General features: G+C 28.2%; 2 protein-coding genes across 4 annotated transcripts; one reads left to right on the top strand and one right to left on the bottom strand.

The window, feature by feature from the left end:
• Window positions 1-385: 385 nt before the first annotated feature.
• LOC132936205 (phenoloxidase-activating factor 2-like) lies at window positions 386-9,124 on the top strand. Of its 2 annotated transcripts, none has more exons than XM_061002898.1 (7): window positions 386-1,114; window positions 3,343-3,564; window positions 4,301-4,422; window positions 4,579-4,735; window positions 6,535-6,824; window positions 8,542-8,705; window positions 8,805-9,124. In XM_061002898.1, the coding sequence occupies exons 1-7, from the start codon at window positions 906-908 to the stop codon at window positions 8,991-8,993; spliced, it is 1,353 nt and encodes a 450-aa protein (XP_060858881.1). In that variant the 5' UTR covers window positions 386-905; the 3' UTR covers window positions 8,994-9,124. The 2 variants fall into 2 exon arrangements, with proteins under 2 accessions (XP_060858881.1, XP_060858880.1); XM_061002897.1 differs by having other exon boundaries at window positions 388-1,114; window positions 4,301-4,485.
• A 7,217-nt stretch (window positions 9,125-16,341) lies between these two features.
• On the bottom strand, window positions 16,342-22,334 carry LOC132937437 (vesicle-associated membrane protein 7). Of its 2 annotated transcripts, none has more exons than XM_061004265.1 (6): window positions 21,780-22,334; window positions 17,829-18,058; window positions 17,494-17,631; window positions 17,337-17,427; window positions 17,113-17,273; window positions 16,342-16,676 (listed from the first exon to the last, which is right to left on the bottom strand). In XM_061004265.1, exons 2-6 carry the CDS (start codon window positions 18,030-18,032, stop codon window positions 16,617-16,619), a joined length of 654 nt encoding a protein of 217 aa, XP_060860248.1. In that variant the 5' UTR covers window positions 18,033-18,058; window positions 21,780-22,334; the 3' UTR covers window positions 16,342-16,616. The 2 variants fall into 2 exon arrangements, with proteins under 2 accessions (XP_060860248.1, XP_060860247.1); XM_061004264.1 differs by having other exon boundaries at window positions 21,784-22,329.
• Window positions 22,335-22,422: the final 88 nt, after the last annotated feature.

Here is a 22,422-nt window from a genome sequence, read left to right as displayed (position 1 = left end):
ATCGACGCGTTTCCGATGATAGAGCCGAGCGCAATTTAATCGCCTATAGTGTTGATCACTGTTGTTTCATTAACAATTGTTTATCGATTGTATATGCAATATAATTAATATTATAATATGCAGGCGGAAACATCAAGGTGTACAAACGACGACCGGTCCGGTGTATCAAAACCGGATTATGTTGGGTCATAAACATAAGAGATAATATTAATGGCATAGGTCTGATAATACCTATTATTGTATCAATCCATAGGTTTACCAAGATTTATCGTAATATTTTAAAATATTATTACGTTAGTAGTTCTCCCATTAGATCTACGAATCCAAATGACCATTAACCAGTGCGCATACTCATTATTCATTAGTGTTATAATAACACACCGGTCTAGTGGCGTCTGGCGGATAATATTTTCGCGGAATGCGTACATCAACACGCCGTAATGCAATATTAATATTATTATTTTTGCGTACGACCGTTCGCGGAGATGGCAAAACTCGTATGATAATTTAAAATACCTATTAAACAACAATAACGAAACGCGGTTGGCGGGACGCAACGACGACGCCGTCGTTCACGGACGTCGTTCACAAAAGCGGTTTATTTTTCGATCGAGTCGATTATTACTGGTGGGCAGGGCAAGACGGAGGTGTAGCGACCGCGATAATACCGCGACAAGAGTACAAGACAGTGCAAGCGTGCATGCGCGTCGCAACCGTCCACGGTTTTCCCGTCGTCTTCCCAACCTTTGGCCCAGAATTATTCTTTCGTTGATTTTTTTCCCGCCGATCATTGCCGCCCTCTTCGGATTCTCCGACCACGACTGCAGCCGCATGCCGCGCGAGTTTTTATTCGCGTAAATAATAATTATCATCGTTCGTCTGTTACCGTGGCCGCTCTTATCGCCATGTCGTCATCGCTGCACTGTCGCCGTACGTCGTCGCTGCATACGACCATCGCCTTGGTCGCCGCTGTGGCCGTCGCGGTCGCCGTCCACTCGACGGTCGCCGCCCCGCAGTCCGACGGCGACGCCACGATCACGATCGCCGGCCAGCAGTGCAAGTGTGTGCCGTTCTACTTGTGCGAATCGAGCAATACCGTCGACGTACCCTCCGGGTAGGTGTAACGATTACGTGCATAATATTATTATAGTACGCGGTGGGGTGTTGCGGGCCGCAGTGGCGTGACTTTTGTGGTGTAGAGGGTGCTGAGGGGGACCAAGTTCAACCAAGTTTGGCTAGTGTCGTGCTTGTCGTTGCGACATTTTGGGTTCTTTGACCGGAGGTACATTTTATTTCATAGGCGCAACTTTTGGTAATACGAATGGCGATCTCACAGAATCAACTGGCGTAAACATGCTTCATCAAACTTACAAACTCTGCATAATTATGTCTGAAATGGTCTCTGTGACAGGCCTTATTTATAGGGACCTTCCAATGATACATATTCTTGGGAGACGTGGGTGTTCTCTACTCCCCTCCTATTCGAGGCCCTCGCTATTTTCATACAGTTATTGGATTAGTGAATTTTGTTTAAAGGTCCCCACACACTGCAGCGGTGGCGGTGGCGGTAGCGGTTACGGCAAAATGAGTCCGGACACAATTTTACCGCCACCGCTGCAGTGTGTAGCGTCCTTAAGTTTTTAAATTTTGGCGTACAATAAAAATACCTATTGTAATCAGTGTGGATTTGATGAATTTATACATACGTTAGGAATGGAGTAAAGAAAACAGAGCAACTTGTAAAACGATTGTGATGTCAAACAACTTTATATTTTTTATTCACCAGTAGACCGCATACTAGATGACGGTTCAATTAGTCAATTCAGGCTGCTTGCAGCTTATAAACTATAAATAACTAATAATAGTAATATTACAATATATTTATTTTTTATGTGTGTTGGTTTTCCTCATTGGTACTGGTTATTTTCATCAAACGTTCCTCACGACCTTTATATTCAATATAACATTATATTGTATACATAATATATTATATATTTATATCACATTCACATACAACAATATAATATTATACTATCATATACGCATTAGAGATAGAGTCACAAAGATAGATGTATTATACATTTGGTATGTTTTATACTGACAAAATACAGTCGGTTGCAATATTTATTAGTGTCTAGTGACAATATTAAATAAAAATCATCTTTATCGAACAATATTTTAATATTTAAAGTATGGTTCAATTTTAGACGCAGAACGTGTCATTGTAACTACATAGTATAACTGGTAACAAATATTAAAACATCAACTATCATGATACCACAAAACTGAAAACAATCATGACCTGTACATCTGTGCCGGCCTGTGCTATTATTTTGAAAGATTTCCACAAAATAACATCTCTATTATTTGTCTGTAGTCTATGTATATTAAGTTTCCAATCTATTGAAAAGGGTACGTATATAATATTGTTCAATATGTAAATATTTTTGGATTCGGCAAATAATTACCCTTATAATATTATAGTATTAATCTATTATCGTATTTACTTATTTTATTGAAATATTTAAGATAACCTACCTGTCACTCGACACTTATTGGTAATTACCTATTATTCTTGCATTACTATAATCTATAGTAGGTACGTCTAATACTCTAATGTCTATAATAAGTAGATAAGTTAAAAGGTAAGGTTAACTAATTATGGAGGTCAGATCAGTATCTAGTTAATGATCTGAAAAATAAAGTATTATAGAGAAAACAACACAACATAATATATTTTCTATTTGTCATAATTATTTTCGTATATTCTGTCATTATTTAGACTTTGCATATAATATTATGTTGTGAATGTTTTTGAAATTTATGAATATTATTACGTATATTATATAATTATATTATAAAGATTATTAGTATAATATTTTTATGTAAATGTAATTTATTTTCAATTGATTCCATGAGCAAAATAGACATTTGGGTGGTAGAATTCATGTAATAGTTTGTCTATGAGTTTGTCATATATATTATATTTATAATTTATATAAATAATAATTTGAAACATTTGTTTCCCTTATTCAAAGAACTTTGAAGTTAGAATATATTTTAGACTTATACGGTGGCGTAAATTCGTAATATTTACTAAGACATTTTTATTATATTTATGCAAACGATAATACAATTAGTATTAAACAAATATTTCTAAGCATTAATTTTCATATGTTTTTATAATATTTATTGTATCTAAAAGTTGGTACATACTTATTGTTAATTATTATTTATCTGTTATCAATTATCACGTATTCATGTGCAATGTATTTTAGGTACATATCTACTTAAATATTAAATATAAACATGATTACCATGATTGTTTTGTTTCTCTTATAGATCTACAGAATCGGGTTGTGGAGATTTGGTATGTTGCCGAGTACAAAGTGATGTACCTTTACCACCAGTGACCGAATCGTATATACCGTCGTCTGAATTACCACAAATTAGTTCATCAACTCAGGAACCATATATTGAGAATAATAAGCCATGTACATGTGTCTCCAGAAATCAATGTTTAACACCAAACGGTAGTAATCAACGGCAAAGTTCTAATATTAGGTAATCATTAGTTTTTTACAATAGTTGGCATAAATAAGTATGCAACGTATATTATTTAAAATTTAAAATTAATTATTTATTATAACTATAATAATTTAATATAATAAATGTACTGCTGTTCACTAAATTACTATATTAATTATTAGTCAGGTCCGTGAAGTTAGCGGGATCATGAAGAGCACTAATTCCCGCTATACCGCCAATTTTTAGTGCTCAATTAGTGCTTTACGGACGTACAAAAATTAAAATTAGTGCTCTCTCCAAACCAGAGTTATCGCCATCGCCGTTTTTCAACTTGGCGGGATCATGAAGAGCACTAATTCCCGCTATACCACCAATTTTTAGTGCTCAATTAGTGCTTTACGGACGTACAAAAATTAAAATTAGTGCTTCATCCAAACCAGAGTTATCGTCATCGCCGTTTCAACTTTTCTGGAGCACGAGCATTTATTATGTACATTATTACAAAACAGAGTTCAAAAGCTTTTGATGATCCCGCTGCGTGAAGTTGGCTGGAGGTTTTTAGAATTGTGGATAATCGATGATAGGATGAAGCACTAATTTTAATTTTTGTACGTCCGTAAAGCATTAATTGAGCACTAAAAATTGGCGGTATAGCGGGAATTAGTGCTCTTCATGATCCCGCTAACTTCGCGGACCTATATTAGTCGGGACATTTTATATTTGTACTAATGAATAGATCATAATAAAGTGTTTACTTTTTCTTTATATCTAGAGCAGGGAGTTGCAGCAGCAATAAAGTATGCTGCATAAATGAATATGTTAATATCGGAACAACCCAGGAAACACCTATTATTGGTGAACCCATCAATAACAATGATCGTAGTTGTGGTATTGGTAAGTCACCGCCAAATACCATAAATTCTGATAATATAGGAACCCGTATTATTAATCCTGAAGGTACTTTTACTATTTATTTAAAATTTAAACAACACAAATATTATTTTTTCAAATACAATAAGTACATTTTTGCTTTTTGTATTATATTAACAGACAACTCAAACACGCATTTTGGTCAATTTCCGTGGATGGTTGCTATACTAAAAACAGATATAAATGAAGAGACTGGTATTAAAACAGAAAATGTTTTCCTCTGTGGTGGTTCATTAATACATCCACGAGTCATTTTAACTGCGGCACACTGCGTCAGGTATTTAATTAATCCTGCTATTTTTTTTTTTTACAATCAAAATTATACAGTACTACAGTAGATACCTACCTAAGCCGCTATAAGTTTTACGAATTTTTTCCCCTAAAACCACTTCGGAGTGATTTGTTTTCAACTAAAGTGAGCTTGTTTTTGTAAATGCAAAGTGACACTCTTAAAATTCAAATACTTTATCAAAAATAATTAATCAAAATTATTTTCTGAAGTTTTTAGTTCATAACGTATTCTTCATTAAGTAATCATGTCTATACGATATACCTACAAGGCAGTAGAAGTAGTGATAATTTTAAAATTATACTGTTTTTATTATAAAATTATTGATTATTTAAAAAATTTCATTAAGAGAATTCAAAATCTACTCATTTCCATTACATTATTGAAATACACTAATATTTAACACAGTGATATATTTATACAAAATAATATTGAAATAGTCAATAATATAACTAAATAGTAGATTTACATTTTTAAAATAAACATTTAAATCATTAAATATACAAAGATAATGCCAAAGTAGGTCAATGGCATACATCTTTATGATTTATATTAATTAATTAAATTTATTGAGTAAAGTACTCGTTACTAGTCATATAATTGAATTTCTCGTTATAATTTGACCATTTAATTAATAATATTATATATATAGTTCTGTTATATAAATAAATGTAAACAGCACCGTTTTTATTCAGATTATGTTCTTATCCTAAATATAGTGGGTACACTATTGTTACCAAAATTAAAAATAATAGAATAATATTAATTATTAATTAGATTGTTGTTTGCGTGGTTAGTGATAGAATGTTAAATACGAAATAGTTTCCCTTTTGAATTTTTAATTATAATTTAAACTTTATGATTATCAGATTATGTGAATTGTATTTTGTTTTATTTTATTATTAAAATTATAATATTATAATATTAGGTAATATAAAATATTATTACTTATATATTATAGTATAAATTCTCCGAATGTCTCAACAATGAACCTCTTAAACATAATATAATATAGCCTACTGAATTTTATCAAAGACACCAATTTATACAAAACCATATAATCAGAACAAAATTAAAATGTACATACTTATTTATTTTTAATTAATTTTATATTTTTTCCTATCTAATTTGATATTATAAAAAAAAACTATATTCTATAATATATAAAAAAAAAACCCATGTAACACACCATCGGCCAATGCAGTCGAGGCATTGTATTTATAATAATCAATTAGTATAAATAAGATTTTTATTTTGTTTGTTAGAATAAAACTTATACAAATATTAATGACATAATATATAGCAATAAGTATGAATGTAATTGTTTATACATTATATTATTATATTTTTCATAAAACGTGCGTTTTTTTAAAAATCTTAAACCTTTGATATTTTAGAAATTGGTCATGCCGTTGGTTCTATATAAAACTTAAAATACTATTATACTACTATTATAATTTATAGTATTATTTATACTATTATATTAGATATAATGTAACACGTATGTATGATAAATATTGAATAGCACCAACATTAATATTTAATAAACTACTATAATAAGAAATTTAATCCATCAGTTAATATGAACCGCATAGTTATATTACTATAGGTAATATTAAATTGCAATATGTTAGACAGTTATGACTAAATTGCAGTATTGTTTTATTATGTATTTTTTATTGCTAAACAATATTACAGTACCTACTGCATTAGTTTCATTTGTTATTTTATGATAAGTCTTTTTAATTTTAATTTGTCATGTTCAATTTCTGTTTGTATTGAAATAGAGGTAAGGATGTGAAATTGATGAAAGTACGTGTTGGTGTGTGGGATACTCAGTCTAACAGTCACGAAGAAGATAGAGAAAAGTCGCACGAAGATCGTGGTGTTTCAAAAATCGTTCATCATCCGAATCATAATAATGGAACTATGTTCAATGATGTTGCGTTAGTCGAACTTGAATCTGAAATTATATTACATCCACATGTTAATGTTATATGCATTCCTAACAATGAAAAACAAATAAACTACGACCCTCAATCGTGTGTATCAACAGGGTGGGGTAAAAACGGATTCGGTCAGTATAAATTATTTAATAATAATAAAATAATAGCATTGATTATAAATACTAGTATTACTAGTATTTATAATCAATGATAATAGTAAATTATGAGACAACTCGAGAATATAATATTATGACTCATACCTTATAGTAAAAACCCAGAAAAATTGATTAACATAATTGCATCGCTTTAATGATTAACTATTATAATATAGGTACATGTTAAAGGTGTGGTTCTACCTTGTACATGTATACATGCCTATATTAACCACTATAATCACTACCACTCTATGAATTATAATTTATAACTGTTACTTATTAATTATTGTTATATGCAAGGCCGTATCTATAGTTTTTCACGGAGGGGTCTTCAAATGTGTTTTCTTAATATAAATTCATTATTCATTTCACTAGAATACCAAAAAACATTTTGTTTATTATACCAAAAACACAAACCATATATTTTCATAAATGTAATGCATTTAAAATTAATAGAATATTCCTACTTTTGTTTTGGGCAAATTAGTTGAAATTATTTCTATGGACTGGGTCCATCTCTTGCGTAAACACTGCGAATACGAACAAAACAACAAAACAGTTTGACGTATTTCATCGTACAGAACGCAGTTGGAAGTTTGGAACAGTGGTGGTTAGAATATAAATCATTCGTACTCGTCGTATTCGTCGTATTTATACGTAGGACTCGGAGTTAGACATTAGTTTTTTTTTATTTTGCAGATAAAAGCACAATCATTGAAGTGAGTAAAACTAAGTAAAGACCACTTTGTAAAATAGTTTTAACTTCGGATCATTTTGATACACCTAAAATTATCCATTCAAACATTTTTATTTTTAAATAACTATAATATTTTAGATTCTGAGCGAAGCGATGAATGTATTGATTTTACAATGATGTGTGTTTTTTTTTTATTTTAATTATAAAAAAAATGTCTACAAGAAACTTAAATTAAATTTTTAGGTTATATATAAACTACTTTATTCACAATAATATCATCAAATATACTTGGTAATATCATATGCTGACAGACCGTTTTCGCTCAGAATCGTTTTTTTTATACAATGATATTATATCATTGAATTCAAATTTAACACCATCCATTACAGTGACCCACTTGTAACCTACTGTACAGCTGAGCGACATCCACTTATCCACCTTTTTTAATATTCGTGTGTTACGTAATTACGTATCTGATAATAATAAATTAATAGATAATATTGCTGTCCACCGCTTCCCATCGATAACTGTCTATTATTAGAAGTCTTATTAGTTACTTATTATGAATTTTGAACTAACTGTAATAAAATATAAGTATATAACATAACATAATATTCAATTCAATTATAATTATAAACAACCATTTATGATTTTTAAATACTGACGTTTTATTGCATGGCTCTCGGGCTTGATTGTTTCAAAAATTAAATATGTTCTATATTTAAAATACGGACCCCTTTACAAATTCAGTTGACAAAACACCCACAAATTATTATGCATTTGTTTACAGCTCTTGTCTCTAACCCAGTAAAAATCAACAAGTTATATTTTGTTCATCTGTATAATATAATATTAGATTTTTTCATGCGAGTCTTATCATTTTTTTCGAACAATTATAAAAATATCATTGTATTAAAATATTATCTATACCTACAGTTGTAGTTACAATTAATGCTTTATTAACAGTTATTATTTGTATTATTTTTCACTCAACAGAACAGGGTAGCAAATATCAAACTGTGTTAAAAAAAGTAGATTTGTCTCTTGTGCCCAATGATTTGTGCCAACAGCAATTACGGACCACGCGCCTTGGGAACTTTTTCCGTTTACATGAAAGTTTTCTTTGTGCTGGTGGCATAAAGGGAGTTGATGTGTGCAAAGTAAGCGAATCGATTGTATTTGTTTTGATCAGATTAGCGGCTCAATATGTTTAATTAGTCGTTTAAGTGCCAATGTTTATACATTTTTTTCTTATGCAGGGTGATGGTGGTGGACCGTTGATATGTGCAATGAAAGGATACCAAGGGAAGTCTAAAAAATATATGCAAGTGGGTATTGTGTCTTGGGGTATTGGATGCGGTGATGAAAATATACCAGGTGTATACTCGTCGGTAGCGGTCAACTCTCAGTGGATCAACAAGGAGCTTAAAACGATGACATCACAATAAAAACGTTGCTTTTTTCAACTGTTGACATTTTAATTTATATTTTATTACACTTAAAACAAGAATATTTGAGTCGATTTACTTTCGGATATATTATAACATGATCATAAATATATTACAATTTACGCCTTAAACATATTTTTTACCTTCTTGCTATATTATTTGAATTTCTTCTCATTTCATAAATCATAATATATTTGTACATAGTTGCATCCGTGAAAAGTACTATAGATTGTAATGACATATAGATGTTCAAATTGTATTTAAATAATAATCAAATTCTAACACATGTCACATACTATGTCTAAACGTTTTAATTTGAATCGTTATTTATAAGTTTTCAAAGTAAATATTGTTTTAAAAACATAAAGCAAAAAAATAATAAAATAAAACTTTTTCTGCGGTACGCGATACGTAAATGTAAAAAGCAATTTTTGATTATTACACTTATAATATATCAAACTAAGTGTTTTTAAGTCGAATTTGATTTCAGCTAATCAGCTTTCACAAACATTTCGATTGTGCGCTAGTAGATAAACTAGTTCTAAACCTAAATTTATCTAAACTACCGTCTACCGTGTAGTTTTTTTTGGTTCTTCATGACATTTATTCTTTAATTTTCTCTTCATTGAACCACTTAATTATTTTTTTGACATTTTAAATTATTAAAAATAATAAACAAATGACATTGAATAGATATACAATAAATACGACTGACGTATATCACGTTACTATGCAAGACAATTACGTCAATATATATTACGACGATAAAAACGGCAATTAGATTTTGTAATCGGCAAAGTTGATTAAGGTCGTCGTTTTCAGGGAAAACTCATACTTTATAACCCACCAAAATATCCAACTAAAATCCATATCTTTTTTGTTTTCCCAAAGTATGATAGAAAGTTATACAATTAATTGTGTATGCTTGAAGTCGGTGGGCCCCTCTTAGAGTGGGCCCAGTGCAAATGTCCCATTTGTCCTTGCATAAATATGGCACAGTAAAAGGATACTGTGACCAAAGCTATTATTGTTTATTTTTCTTCAATCAAACGGAAAGAAGTGGACGTATTCATAAATAACATTATACAATAAGTGCAAACATTTTTACATTTATATTAAGGCGCGCCCAGACGTAGCGGCATTTGCTTTTCGATTATAATGATTTAAAAAATAATTTAAATATTACAAAATTAAAAAAATTAATATAAATAAGTAGGTACCGTAGCTGCACGGCTTTGCCGAAAATACGTTCACACACACATGGCTTTCCTTTGATGCGGATCATAAGCGCAATATTTGGGGGCACCAAAAATTTGTATTTTTATTGAAGTATTAAATCCTTTATTCATAATCGAATCTACTAATACACTTATAATGGTTGTTTAAAGAAATTATTTCATAAAGTTTAAACAACGATTCAAAAATCCTCAGTAGCATTAAACTGGGGATTATTTAATTAACTAACTTAATTAGGAATACATATTAAAAATAATATGTTGGTGAAATAATTAGTTAAGCGTCGGCGATTTTTCAATAATTGTAATTTTAAAGCAAGTTACGAGCATTTTTAATTTGTAATATATCACATACTTATTCATATCTTGCTTGAAATATTTCTATTGAAAAATTGCTGACACTTATAATGTCCTTACCTAAAATTTGATAATATAATATACTAATAATGCCGTAGTTATACGCTTCGACGCGGTTCACGGGTGCATCGTTATTATTTATGAGTTATAACAGTAATGAAGGTTTTAACATTTAAAAATAAAATCTTTATTACTGTAACGATAAAAATAAATAATAATACAAAAATTGTACGTAAGAGATTATCAATATACTATACATAATATATTATGATAGTATTAAAAACCCAGCGACAGATATTCTTAAATGTTAAATCTTAATATTATGTATGTGCCCATTGTTCAGTACTATAGTAATGTCATACTGCAATTTAGCATAATATTACAATAATAAAACGGGGACATCAGCATGACGGCATATCACAACTAACACACGTAATAATATTGTGGTGTGTCGACATTATGTCGATTGATGGCAGATGGATCAGCATAATAAATAATAAATAATAATAATTGTCATACCGATAGTCGGTGGATATAAACATGGTAAAAACAAATAGGACACCTATCTCTCGGAGTCAGCCATTTCACCCCGAAATAGTGCGTGAGTGCGTGACTATAAAAAAAAAATAGTAAACAGATTCCAGGAGAAGGTCATGGTGTTGTGTTACTGTAATCCTGTTACGGCAATAGAAAATAATATGTAACCATAATCTCTTTATTAAAAACGAATAAACATAAAATACAACGTTCATTAAATAAACTATAAATTATTGTAATAGTAGTTTTTAAATTTATTCCTGGAAGATCCCAACATATCAATAATTTCATCTTTATTTAAACATTGAATGATACCTTCTCCATACAAACAGACAAGTTAAAGTTATGCAGCCATATTCTTAGTTTATTGGAGATCTAAGTTTGGTCTTAAAACTTCATTTATGTGCATAGAAGTCAAATAATCATGGCTTGCATTTGAAAAAAAAATCCGATTTATGTTATTTACAATTAAAACATTACAACATTTTTGCGATTATCGTTATTTAGAATAGTGTTAATAGTTTAATACCTATTCAATGTATTAATAATAACTAATGTGGCCATGTGGGGGCAGGTAATAGCCCGGCTACGGAATATTATAATAAATTATAATGCCCGTAACATGAAATAAATATTTCTACGAAACCAATATACATTTTAAATTATTTCGTTTTGCATTATTTTTCGTTCAATGAAATTCTATAAATTACGTATTGCGTTATGTTTTAATGATATAATATAATATATTTTGTTAATCGTTGTTTTGTTTCGCGGTATTTAATTGTTTTTGATTATCGCTTTCCGTAATAATTAGGTTTACAATAAATTTCAATTATTTTTTGTCAAATATAACGTTATTATAACCATGGCTAAATATATATTTAGCCATGATTATAACGTTTACAAGCCCTGCAAATAATATACCTATTTAAAATTTAAATGCTATGTACAAATGTATAATGTGTTGAATAAACCAGACCTACTATACTAGGTACAAAATAGTACCTACAGTACACTAGTCAAGAGCCTTGACTCATAACTACATAAGTGATTTGAATTTTTTTTTGTGTCTATCATCACCTTTTAGGACAGTAAAAGTGCTTGGATTTTCTTCAACAGTAACTTTTCTGATAGGAAAGTGAATCTAGTTGGTACTTTGGGGGGGGTCAAAAGTAAAAATTTCTCATTAGTTTTCAAACGCGACGTGAAAAACAAAAGAAAAATTAAGGAAAAACGGGAATTTTTACGCAAAATCTGATTTCGAGAAAATCGATTTTGGTTTTTGTTGCAACTCTAAAAAAATGACTGTAGGTAAATTACATTTTGACTGAATGTTTATATTAGCATTTTCTATACACCATAACATTTTCCAAATATTTTGACTTATTTTGAGCTGTTTACGGACATTTTCAGTTTCCATTTTTTTAGTTTTTTTTTCTATAAATATCAATAAAATTTTATCTGTTGGATAAAAAAGCTTGAAAATTTAATACAAGGCTCCTAGGTTATTGTTTCAAAGGCAGATGAAAAAAATTAAAATCCTTAGTCACAGTTTTTATTTATAAGCATTTAAAGTTCTAATATTGACAAAATACATGAAAATTAGCAAATTATTTTGAGTTGAGAATTCATAAAAATTTTTTTTTTTTAAATCTAAGATTTGAAAATGTAATACAAGATTGTCCATAAGTTTGTCTACCTTTATCAAAAAAAAATGTCTACAAGAAAGTCAAATTAAATTTTTATGAGTGTTTGAAATTCATATTTTTTCAACATTTGATATTCACTCGATTTCTCATGTAACGATTTTCTTATTTTGTTGTAATTAAAAAACGTATGACTGTAGATACTTGAAAATTTCACTGAATGTTTATATTAGCATTTTCTATACACGATAAAATCTTGAAAATAATTTGACTCTTTTTGAGCTGTTTACGGACATTGTAAGTTTTCAATTTGTTTAGTTTTGTTTCCTATAAATATCAATAAAATTTTATTTGTTGGGTAAAAAGGCGTGAAAATTTAATATAAGGCTCCTGATATATTGTTCTAATAGCAGTTAAAAAATATTAATAATACATTGGCACAATTTTTTTTTATAAGCATTTAAAGTTCAAATTTTGACAAAATTTTCAAATTTATAATTTAAAAATTATTTTGTAGTTAAAAATTTATAAAATGTTTAAGGATTGAAAATTGAAAACAAGGCTAGGAGTAAATAGGTTATTTATAAATTACTTTATTCACAATAATATCATCAAATATACTTGGTAATATCATAGGCTGACTGACAGTTTTCGCTCAGAATCGTTTTTCTTATACAATGATATTATATCATTGATTCAAATTTAACACCATCCATTACAATGACCCACTTGTAACCTACTGTATAGCAGAGCGACATCCACTTACCCACCTTTTTTAAATTACGACTGTGAAGTGTAAATCTAAACATAGATGCTACGATAATAATTCGTGTTATTGAGAATAGAAATAGACATGATCAATAATGATTAAAGACAAAACATAAGTTTTTGGAAATTTTAACTTATAGAATATCATTTAATATTGGAAATGTATAAAATATCTGTATGTCTTCAAAATTAAAACAAAACAACCGAAAAACGTAATATACATTTTATTTGAGGTCTCGGAAATTCACAAATGGATCTTCGCAGGAAAGAATTTTTCGGATCCGTATATAAAATTGCCTATATTGGCCCCTTTTCTGCAATTAACAAAATATGATCATTTATGTCATTATTTTAATTTTAATACTTATATTATATTTTGTTAAACATGGTAATTAGCAGTTTAGGTGTTGAGTTTGTGATAACCACACAGTGATTATCTACTGTAATAATAGAACTCTAGATTTAATATTTTTATTTTCCAATTCAAAAAGAATACTAATGGATGATACTGAACCTTTCTTTGTAACCTCACTTTAAATCAGTTAAAAAATAAAGTACAACTAGGATTATTATAATTATATATCTCAGTTACACCTACATAATTATTAAAATTTATTGATATTTATTAATTTATTATTACTATTATTATTATAGCTTTTTTTTATCATTATTTAGTTATTGCATCTACTCTACCTATATATTTTCTTATTTCTATGTAATTACTTCAATACCACATGTTTCCCATTATATTATTTAACAAAAAGATGTTTACCCGTTGATTTATTAATAAATAAACAAATACTTTTGAGGGTTTGAAATATTGGTTTTAAATTTTCTTATTATTTGATTTTGTATTCGACTTACAAAATAAAAAATTCTTTTAAATTGTTTTGAGACAATATTAAATATTTTAGACAAATTGATATGTCATAACCTCAACAATATTATTCTCTATGGTTTTATAATGTGCGGTATTACTCTAAGATTACTCATAATCATAAACATAAAAAAAAATGGTTCTGCATAAATGCGTTTTGTCTGTGCAGTGAATGGGCCATAGAGAAAAAACAAACAGAGCGCTGACATCCTCTTAAATATCTCCATCAAATTACATTTTTATTCGATGTACCTATAACCAAAAAATATATTTAAAATCAATAAATCATTAAAAATCAACATTTTGAACTTTAACTTTCAATAAATTCCATTTTAATAACTATTTAATATTAGACAAAATAACTTGTACTGAATAAATAAAAATATTCTAAAAGTTATTGATCAATAAATAATTCAATACTATGTCTACATTAACCAGGGTACCTGAAAGGTGTATATTTTATTGACATTGATATAATATCATATTCAAGTTACAGAATATAGATGCTGTATAGATTTGTGTGAAAAAGTTTTATCAGGATTTATTGTGAGTTACAAATTTTATTCGATAAATGTACAGTACACATTTGTAATATTTTTAAATTCAACCTGACATTTTACTATGGGCTATGTATCATATGCCCCCCTCCCCCCTCATCATATAGGCACCCTACTGAGTGTGTGTATGTATATATATATTAGTAAATGCTTATAAAATAAACAATATTCATAGAATCAATGAATTTCTAGCGTTTTAGGGTTAATATATAATAAGTAGGGCTCGGATTTAAATGCTGTAGAAATATCAAAAATTGCATTTAATATTTAAAATTGTATAAGTATGTTATTAAATATAAAAAAAATTACATTTGTATTACACTGTATTAAATTGTAATACTCCGTTAAAATTCTTAAATCGGCTAATTATTGGTTGATGTAACATTGTGAGATAAAAATAAATTTCAGCCTCGTCTAATTTAAAACCAGATTACACAATGTTACCTACAGTCTAAAATGAAAATTATTTATATTAATAAGTTTATATTTCAATGAAGTAAATTTTTTAGTCATAATAGTAGCAATAGGTAAAAAATGTCATAAATGCCACAACAAATATTGAGGTTGTAACATAGAGTACTTAAAACACATTTGTAGCTTGGAAAAAAAATTATGCAAATGTACTGAAATCCAAGCCCTAGTGATAAGTAAATCAACCAGTACTATGATAAGCTCGGCAGCAGTCAACTTTATCTTACTTTTAACTTACCTAATAATTTAACATTTTAATAAAATATATTTAAGAATGAGAATCGCTCAAATACACATTACCTACCTTGGAATTGTATTATAAATATTAAAATAATAATTTTTTTTTATCATTTTAGCTAGTGATCGTGTAAAAAATCATATTATTTTTATTAATCTCAATATAGTCTAATTACATTATTTGTATTTTGAATATCTGTTCCCGCCTTACAGTTACCTAACATGAACAGATTTAATAAAAAGGTTGCTACTTTAAACCATTGAAGTTAAGTTATTACACCATTCGGCTAACAATATAAATGAAAGATCATTTTTCATAGCTGGATTGTAGATATCAAACTAACATACAATTATTACTATTTAATATTAACTTTTGATAGTAGATTATTCAATAAAATATAGTGATTTTTTTAATCTACTTTTGATACGGCAAATTCAAAATTTAATTTTAAATTATGTAAACTAAATATAAATTACAACATTTGTAAATATAACATTATATATTGTTTTTATTTAGAAAATGTGATAGTTTTTTGATTATTCCTGTGAAATTATTTTGCTCTTGACTTAGAACAAATAACTATTTAATAACTAAATAAATAATTCTAATTAAAAAAAAAAAAAAAACATTGGACAGATAATATGAATGTAAGTAAAATACAATTTGTGATTTAAAAGTTTATAGTTTATAGTAAAAATTGTTGAGGAATAATTTATTGTACAATAGTATATTTTATCACAATATTTCAATGTCTAACATGTATATAACAATTGACTAAAAAGATATAACAAAAGAAATCTATAATAATTACATTTTACAATAATTAAGTATAAATACATTTTAAGCATAGGTATTGTAAATTTTCTTGTAAATATAAAATTTGAGACATTGTATTGGCATAAGTATACATAAAATAAATATTATAACTTCATAAAAATTAACTACAATTGAGAGCAAGTGATCCACAGAAGAAAGCAGTCATGAAATAAATAACAGCCTGAAAAAAAAATATCATATTAGTGAATTTTAAAATTTGTTTCTGAAAGTTATATAAATTTTACAATTTTCTTTTTATGAATACACTTAATTAAAACTTAAGTTTTAGAATCCTTTCTATTTCGTTTTTGAAATAGTTTCAATTTATAACAATTATTTATCAAAGCATTTTCAAAAGAAATGGGAAAAATGTAATCAATTGCATTCAATATTATGAATTTTCAATAAACAAAATATTGCATATGTGGTTAGTTAAACACATTTTTGGTTTTCCAATTCTTTAAAACTCTGTGAAAATAACAATTTCATATTATCGATCTTGAACATGTTACACCACAAAGCAAATACTTGATTAACATTTTATATTATATTTTATTATTGATAAATATTATAGTAAAGTCAGTGAAAGTTATCACGCAGTATAAATATTTACTTACAAATCCTATAGCTATAAATAAAACATATATTTTGACATTTTTCCAGAATAATGAACGCTGTAGAGTACGACTTTGAACTCTGAAATTCATGGATTGTGAACATAAGTTTTCAGTTTTATTAACCAACAATTCAAGTTTTTCTCCACGAAGAGCTACACTGTCTGAAAATAGTAGTAATTTATTGTTATAATTAAAATGATATAAAGCTCATATTTATTTTTTACCAATATTTCGAACCATTATGTCTTTTAATTCATCTAGTTCTCCATGTACTTTTGATAATGTATCAAATTCATTTGGACTAGAAAATCGTTTCTGCAAAAAAAATGTTTGTTACTATCTAAGAAATAAATATTTTACATAGCATACAATGTTTAGTACCATTTCAGAAGCAAGTATTGGAGCAAACTCAGAATTCATGGAATATGCAATAGCATTGGATGCACGATGACCATATGTAGCTTGAAATCTTCGTTTTATTTCATTTAAGAAAAAAAATGCTTTAGATCTTTGGAATTCCTATAAATACATGAGAATAATCATATTGTAGAATGTTTGATCATATAACTTATTAATTCACTTTTCTTATTTTAAAATTGTAATATTCAGTTGTAACATGACAACAATCTCTAAAAAGTCATTCAGATTATTGCGCAATGGCTAAATTTATATTTTTACAGTGTTATTGTACCAAAATATTTGATGTTAAAACTTACATCATCTGTGATACACATATAAACTATTTGATCTTCACAAATGTAGTGGTACAAGTAACGGTCATGTAGTAAACTTTGTTTTTTGTTTTCAGGTCCAATTTGGATTAAGACTCCTTCCAGAATTTCTCCGAAATTTCCCTGGTAGTTGGCATGCTTGGCTAGTACGACCATACCCCTGGCTACTACACTGTAGAAGAGCGGCATTGCTTATCAAGTATATTATTAACTGCCTGAAATAAATAGAAAATAATTAATTTATACCAATACCAACAAGAAGTAATACTTATTATGAAATTATTAATTATTTATTATACCTGTGATTATTCATAATTTATGTTTTTAATTTATACTACAATTTTATTTAGAGACTTAAAATTAATTTATGAAGTTAAGTTTAAATTAATTACCTAATCAAAAACAACAAGGTTGATCTTATATATAATATTATACATAACATGCCCACAAGATTCTTACAAAAAAAAACATTTATTTTAAATTTTGCTTAGTTGAAAATAAATAAATATATATATATATATATATTTATATATTATTATCTATCGGCTATAAATCATATGAACCAAATAATAATAATAATTTATATTTATATTTAGTATCATGAAGAATGATAATACATTACTATATCTATAATTTGTTTTAAGTTGGTAATAATATTTGATAAATTACATTAATGATTAATCAATAAATTATTAATCATTAATTAATCTAAATCAAGGTGTTCTATCCCAACTATCCGTGATTTAGATAGCTAGTGTTAAAAATAAGTTAATTGAGTAAAAACACAATTTATTACTTATTAATTAATATTATCCATCAAATAATTTTGTTCTTTAATATTATTGACCATAGAGTTTTTAGGAAAAACTTCCAAACTTTCAGATGACAAGTTTATGATAACACCGTTAGTTGCGTGTAAGCGTCATACTCAGTATATTTGTTTTTAGTAATTTAACAAATATTTTTTGTCAGGGATCACAGTTTTTAAGACTATTAAAATGTTATTATGATAAAAAAAATACTTTCTTCATCAGATTATTATGATAAGACACCATGTATTTTGTTTTAAAATACAAAATCAGGATCATCACCTTAATAGTATTATGTATCATGAAGAGAATCTAACATACTATTCTACAACCTTACAACATTATACAATATTTTATAATTTTTTTTAACCATTTTTATGTACACAACAGTAACAATTATAGATATAAAAATAAAATTAACAATATAAGCTATGATTAATTCCTCATGTTTAAATTACTTTGAAATTTGATAGAAGGTAAATTCATAAAATTGTATCAATATAAGTAAATATGTCAGTTGAAAATATTAATAGTTTCAGTTCAAATATGTAAGAAATTAGTCAGTGGTATAGTGGTGCCTAAAAATATTTAAACGTGAGCATATATTGCAACCACTGATGAGTTAACATATTATGTAATAATTAATAACATAAAATGTATTTATTAGGTAAGACTGCATTTAATGTAACGTAATGTCATTAGTTTATCTATTTCTTTTAGTATTACATATTTCATGAGCTTATTATGTAGAAAATAAGGTAGAAAACAATAAAAAATACTATCGTCTGTCAAGAGTTCGTTAAATAAATTTAATCAAAAACATACTTTAATGGTGTTATTAAATATTTCAGTTGTATTTGTTAGGTAACTATAATATATAAAATAAATTTGAAATGTATAGGGTTATTTCTAACTTACCTATCTAAAAACATGCCATTCATAAAGATTTAATAACTAATTAAAAAAAATAAAATGCAAGTCATGTACCTATGAAAACTGATAAGTATTATTATTGGTAAGTTTTGACAGCAGGACGCTTCATTCAATGCGGGATAATCCTATAAAATACAGGATGAATGGGATCCCTAAAGTATACATTTTTATTTAATGTAAACTACATGAATGTGGCTGAAATTAGTCAAGAAACGTGATTGAGAGTAAGTACCGGCCGCTGCCATTAGTTCCCGGATGGGTGACCAACCGGGTTCGTAGTGACAAAAACCTTACCACACATACACATGTTGCTAACCAACCGTACCCACCATTCCAACCGTAATCCCTATAATAGCTAATAGCCATAGTTGCCAGGCTCAAGATCAATAAAAAAAAGTACAAAAATATTATTTTCCGTATTATGAGTAAACAACAAAAGGCAACCAACTAAACATCTCACAAAAATAATCACTATTGCAATTAAAAATACCTAACATCCTAAGACAATTCAGACAATTTTAGATTATTTTGTGGGTAATAATAATAATAATAAAATTAATTAGGTACCACATTTAAGTTATCTAATATACAGTACTTATATTATAATAATTAAAATTAATTACTATTATAAAAACTTATACTAATTACAATAATCCTAATAAACAGTAATAACATTCTGTTCGCAGATGATGCCAGTAAAAGTGTAAAAAAGAATGGATACAAAGGAGGATTGTAACATGTTTCTACAGAGCCACATTATATTTTCCATGTCATTACAACATGATATAAATTAATTTTTCATATTAATTATATACTATATATAACATAATCTGTTTTTGGTAAATTGATAACTAGTAAATCATTCAATGCAAAATTCTCTCTGCTACGTCATCATCAACAAATATATTTAAAGTCCAACGCCATAGAAAATATTCACCTCAACAAAGAAATGTGATTATGACAGCGCACGATCAAGTTTTGATTTTATTTCCCTAAATAGATAATAAAAAAATAGAATATTTCAATATTTGTTGAATTAAGAATCTGGAAAATTTGATTTCAAGTAGACTTGACAAAAAATTCAACACGTCTAAATTCCTATGTTCCACGTATGTTAGACAAAGACAGAAAATCACCTCTTCCAATACTTAATAAAATCTTAATAAAAGACTAAACATGGAATTTTAAGAAAGAGAAAAAAATGTATAGGTAGGTATATGTATAGGTACTTAACTAAAATATTAATCAATTCACAAATTATAAAATTATATATAGGAAAAACTTGTGTATCAAATAAAATTAGACAACATTATTTTAATGATTAAATTACAGTAAATCTGGATTTTCAGGGGGCTAATTTAAAATCCAATAAAGTAAGGCCAAATATTGCCTGCAGTGGCTTATCGAGGGGGGCTATGCTTTGCTTCCTACCCGTTGACTGTTTTAAATTGATGTTTATTAATTACCAATTGATTTTTATTATTTATCTATTATAGTATATGTGTATGTGTGGGGTCCCTTTTGAAAATTCTGGATATGCCACTGATTGCCTGTATAAAGGTATCATGGTCACATCATAATTAAGAATATAACAAAATATACATCATACCTATCATGTTTCATTTCATGAATAAACTTATGCCGGGTTGCATATAAAATTGATTAATTTAATGGAACAATCATGGGGTACTAAATCATGTATAACGTTATAAGGGACTTTTAGCTCACTATTGATTTGTTAAATGTTAAGTGATTGTTCATGCAATCTGGCATTAATGAATTAATAGGTTAGTAGTATTTGTGAAGTAGTGTACCTATTATTGCTAAATTGCTCACCTAGTCACCTATAGAAAAATATGTCAATATATTCCTACTTAAAAATTGTGTAAATAGGTATATTGTATTATACATGTGGAATATTAAATACTTAACTTATTTATGAACCTACTTACATTTCAGTACTTAAAAGGACCAATACAAATATTGGTAAATTATCAGAAAATCAGTAAATAAAGTTCTTACATAGATTGGTTTTGAGTGATTGTTCAAGTAGGAATATAGTGGTGTCCTAGTGATGATTGCATAATATAAATTTATCATGACTGACAATAAGGACCAAAAAAAAAAAAAAACCAAAAAATGCAAATGTGTAGGCACCAGTTAGTTTCTACGATGCGCACTTATTACAACTTACTTACTGCGTAATTAGAAGTTTCAGACAACGACGTTCATTTTTCGACAAACATAAAGTGTTTAAAAAAGCTCTCTGGGTAGGTGTGTGGTACCACTCGGTAATGTGCACGGACAGTAATTGACACTCGTCGTCGATCGTGCGTTTGGTGCCTATCACTTTTGTCTTTGGGGTTTCTTTACGTTAGTTGCCACAGTGGGAAGCCAGACGACGACAGTTGTGTGCGACACCGGACACAGAACTGTTCGCTAACCGAAATGGGATAATGATATGTGTGACGCAACCGTGCGCAAGGACGACACACAATATTATTATTCGAAATGTAATTGTTTTTCGACGAGGGCGCGCAATCGGCTACAACAACGGACACACAACTCGTAACGACTATAATAATATGATCGACGTAGCCATTAAAAGAACAATAATCCTATAAATTATAATCTATGGGTCTATGGGTAAAAAATTATTAAATCAAAGTTGTTGTTGTTGTATGTTACTATGTTAGGTACTATGTCCGATGTTGTTGTCGATGCGTCGTTGCTCGCTGAGTGTTCGCGTTATCTCCGCCGCCGCTGCTTATCTGCACCAAGCTACGAAATCGAGAAGGAAGACCAGAAAAAATAGACAAGGAAAAACTGGGAAATAT

This window comes from Metopolophium dirhodum, chromosome 1, assembly GCF_019925205.1.
Source record: "Metopolophium dirhodum isolate CAU chromosome 1, ASM1992520v1, whole genome shotgun sequence".
In the NCBI taxonomy this organism is placed as follows: Eukaryota; Metazoa; Arthropoda; class Insecta; order Hemiptera; family Aphididae; genus Metopolophium; species Metopolophium dirhodum.
This window is presented reverse-complemented; position numbering and strand designations above follow the sequence as displayed.